A 3,758-nucleotide genomic window follows, 5' to 3' on the forward strand; every position below is an offset into this window, starting at 1 on the left:
CTTCCTTACCAATTTGGATGCCTTTGATTTCCCTTTCTTGCCATATGGCCCTGGATAGGACTTCCAGTACAAGGTTGAATAGAAGTGGTGATAGCGGGCATCCTTGTCTGGTTCCTGTTCTCAAGAGGAATGGTTTCAGTCTCTCTCCATTGAGAATAATGTTAGCTGTTGGTTTTGCATGGACGCCCTTTATTATGTTGAGGAATGTCCCTTTTATTCTTATTTTGCTCAGAGTTTTGATCAGGAATGGGTGTTGGATTTTATGGTCCTCTTTTTTATTTTGATGTGAAGGTTTATCGTTTTTCCTTTGAAGTTACCCTGTGATTTATAGTTTTCTTCCCAAGTTAAAACAGTCCGTTTTATCTTGTAGTTGTCTTTACATCCCTACCATCTAGAAGTTCTGTAATGACAGAGTTTTTTCCCTCTTTTTGGTTTGTAGTTGGCCTCATTTGTTTGTTAATTGATGTCTCTGGTTCCGTGTTTACAATCTTGTAGGCTTATTTACTATGGATCCTTCCATAGCTGGGTTGGTTTCTGGGTTATGTCGTCATGTGTGTTAATGGTCAGTTGTTGTTGGCTGTTGTTGCTTCTCTGTCCAAAGGGCTCCCTTTAGCATCTCTTGTAAGGTTGGTCTGGTTTTAACAAATTCCCTTAATTTCTGTTTATCTGGAAGTGTGCTAATTTCACCATCATATTGAGGGACAATTTTGCTGGGTACATAATTCTTAGTTGTAAAATTTTCATTTTCAGGGTTTTATATATACTATCCCATTGTCTTCTCACCTGCATGGTTTCTGCCAAGAAATTCAAGCTTAGTCTTATTAGTTACCCCTTGTAGGTAACTTTTCATTTTTCCTGTGCTGCTTTCAGGAGTCTGTCTTTGTCTTTGGTTTTGGTGAGTTTGATGATGATATGTTTTGGTAATTTTCTTTTGGGGTGTATCCTGTTTGGGGTTTGTTGGACTTCCTGATTGGATATATTCTCATCTTTCATCATATCAGGGAAGTTCTCCTCCAACAAATCGTGGACAATTTTCTCAATGGTTTTATTTTTCTCTTCCTGTTCTGGAATTCCAATGACACGTAGGTTGTTCTTTTTGATGGTATCCCACATGAACCTTAGGCTTTCTTCATTTTGTCTTGATCTTTTTTCTGATTGATCCCTTTCCAACAAAGTATTCAAGTATTTGTCTTCAATCTCATTAATTCTGTCATCCATTGCACCAATTCTACTCCTTTGCTCTTTCAATGTGTTATCTATTTGTGACAATTTAGTATTAATCTTCTGGATTTCTATCTGTAGATTTTGTATAATTTCTAATTTTTCATTTATTTTGTCATTTTGTTCTTATATTGTCTTTTGAAATTGTTCTAGGGTTTTGTCTGTTTTCCTTGATCTGTCTCTCAATCCTTTGAAGATACCTAAAGATAGTTCTTTTGAATTCTTTATCACGGAGTTCCAATGCTGTGTCTTCCTCAGGGATGTGTTTTAGGTCTGATTCTTGGTCCCTTGTTTCTCCTGCTTTATCTTGCTTCTTTGTATGGACTGTGACGCTCTGTTGTCTCCGAGGCATTGTGACATTTTTGTGTTTATATTTAATCAGTGATGTGTGTTGGAGTGACTTTCCCATGATTTTTATTTATTTTTTTGTTTTCTTTGTATGTTATTTACGCAAGCAGGGCACTGTGCTGTGCTCCTCTGTGCACTAGTTGACAGCACTTATACACTCACCACTGTCTCCTTTCTTGTTGTCAGCCTCTCTTGTATGTCTCTGCTGACCTTGGCAAACAGAGCTTATTCTTAGGTCCCTGGAATCTGAATGAGAATGCTGTCACTTTAAAATCCAAAATGGTTGTCACTTGTAAAGCTGCATAGTGGCTGTGCCCTTGGCCACTTTTAACATCAAAAATGTCTACCGCATTAAATAATCAAAATGGCTGCACCCTTTAGACAGCAGAAAGTCAGCACCTTAGGTTGTGTCCCTCCTTGCTGTTTCCCTTCCTAGTCATAGACCGCCAGCGCAGTCGTCCCTGCAGCCCTTGGTGACCAGGGCTGATCTTTAGGTCAATTCTCAGGTCCCAACACCACTTGGAAATACTGAAGCTGTTGAGCCCATCAGAGTAGCTGACAGTCCACAGCTCCTACCATCTCTGTACTCACTGTTTTCCTTCAGGTTTTTCCACTAGTTGGTGCCTAATCCACTTCAGCATAGTTCCTATCAAAGCTTAGGACTCCAGGATTATCTTCCATATCTCTGTCAGTTGGTTTTTCTTCTCTAACTAGTTCATTTCAGGTTGACCTCTTGTTGAGAATTTCCATTTCTACCTCAGATACACTAAATCAGAATCTACATTTTAACAAGATTCAGTAGATCTAGGAGGTAGAAATGCAAATTGTCATTAGGGGGTCAAACTGGAATGAACAGTTTGAAAGCCTCAGTGGGACTAGCATGAAGGTCTGCCTATCAGTTTTGATGTTGTTTCTATAGGGGAAAAGAGTTCTAAGCAAAAGTCTTAAAGAATGAAGTTACCCTGTTCATTATGGTTGAATGTTATGGGTAGTAGGTTCTAACAGTAATTAAATACATTAATTTTTCTAGGACGTGGTATTTATTCCAACATGCTGGGATTCCTTGGTGGTGTCTCCTGGGCAATGCTGGTTGCAAGAACTTGCCAATTATATCCAAATGCAGCAGCTTCTACTTTAGTTCATAAATTCTTTTTAGTTTTTTCCAAGTGGTATGTATTTATCTGCATACTTTCCTAACTTCTACCTATGTGGAAATTTGATAATTCAAGAGCTCTCAGAGACCTTTCTGTTATCTTACATACTTTTATTTCTAAGTTAAAAATTTAAAACCATATCAGATTTGAGGTGGTAGTGGAACAATTCACATGGTGCTTTCTTCCAGTGTTCTGTAAATGTGGGTCTTTATCTTAGAGGAGTGGTCACAACAGGTCTGGCTTTGCCAATACTAACGATATAGTGGGTAGATAAATTGTTTACCTGTCCTCATATGTAAGGTGGAGATGATAATTGTAATGATAAAGAATATGACAGTCAGCAAATGGATTTATTATTAGTGTTTTCGGTAAATGTTAGTTGTTATAGTTGTTATTAAGTTATGAGAGTTAAATCCATGCAAGTTAAAGCTCCTGAGGTGAAAAAGATTCAGGTGTAAATTAGTTACAGTTAATGGGCAAAGCAGTCGTTGTCCCTTCAAAGAACAGTGCTTTAAAATAAGTGGCCTTTTCCTTTATATACTCCCTTCCCTTCCCTTTTTTTTTTTTTGTTTTAAATATCAAATAGCCAAAACATTTGCTACTATATGAAGGTAGGAAGAAGGTCTAATGATTTAGCATTTCCTACAGTGCCGTAAGTCAGATCTTGTATGAGTTAATTTTTCTTATTCATATTAGGGAATGGCCAAATCCTGTCCTGCTGAAGCAACCAGAAGAAAGCAATTTGAATTTGCCAGTCTGGGATCCTCGGGTATGTGACTTACTATGTAATTTCGTTAAGCCTTTTAGCAAAAGGACCTTTCTCTAAATTACAGCTGGAAAGAGAATTCCACTTATCTGTGCTCATCTTGTGCCTGTATAGATCTCTAGTTCTAGTCCTTTTCCTCCCTCTAATTTTTTTTTTTTTTTTTTTTGGTGCAGCTTTGTATCTCCAATCTGATCCAAATGTTATATCATTAAAAATTGCCCAAGTGACTGCTTGGTCACAGCCAGCTACCCAGAGGGACCGAGTAGTTG

At 37.8% G+C, this 3,758-nt stretch overlaps 1 protein-coding gene across 1 annotated transcript in view; it reads left to right on the forward strand.

Annotated features, from left to right (window-relative positions):
- Positions 1–3,758, forward strand: part of PAPOLG (poly(A) polymerase gamma) — a 41,379-nt gene that overhangs the window by 25,151 nt on the left and 12,470 nt on the right. Inside the window, exons 9-10 of the mRNA XM_007938022.2 lie at positions 2,600–2,738; positions 3,420–3,492. Coding sequence (XP_007936213.1) covers positions 2,600–2,738; positions 3,420–3,492 — 212 coding nt within the window. The remainder of the gene's footprint in view (positions 1–2,599; positions 2,739–3,419; positions 3,493–3,758) is intronic.

This window comes from Orycteropus afer, unplaced genomic scaffold, assembly GCF_000298275.1.
Source record: "Orycteropus afer afer isolate SDZICR_OR568_19922 unplaced genomic scaffold, OryAfe1.0 scaffold00046, whole genome shotgun sequence".
NCBI classification, from domain to species: Eukaryota; Metazoa; Chordata; class Mammalia; order Tubulidentata; family Orycteropodidae; genus Orycteropus; species Orycteropus afer.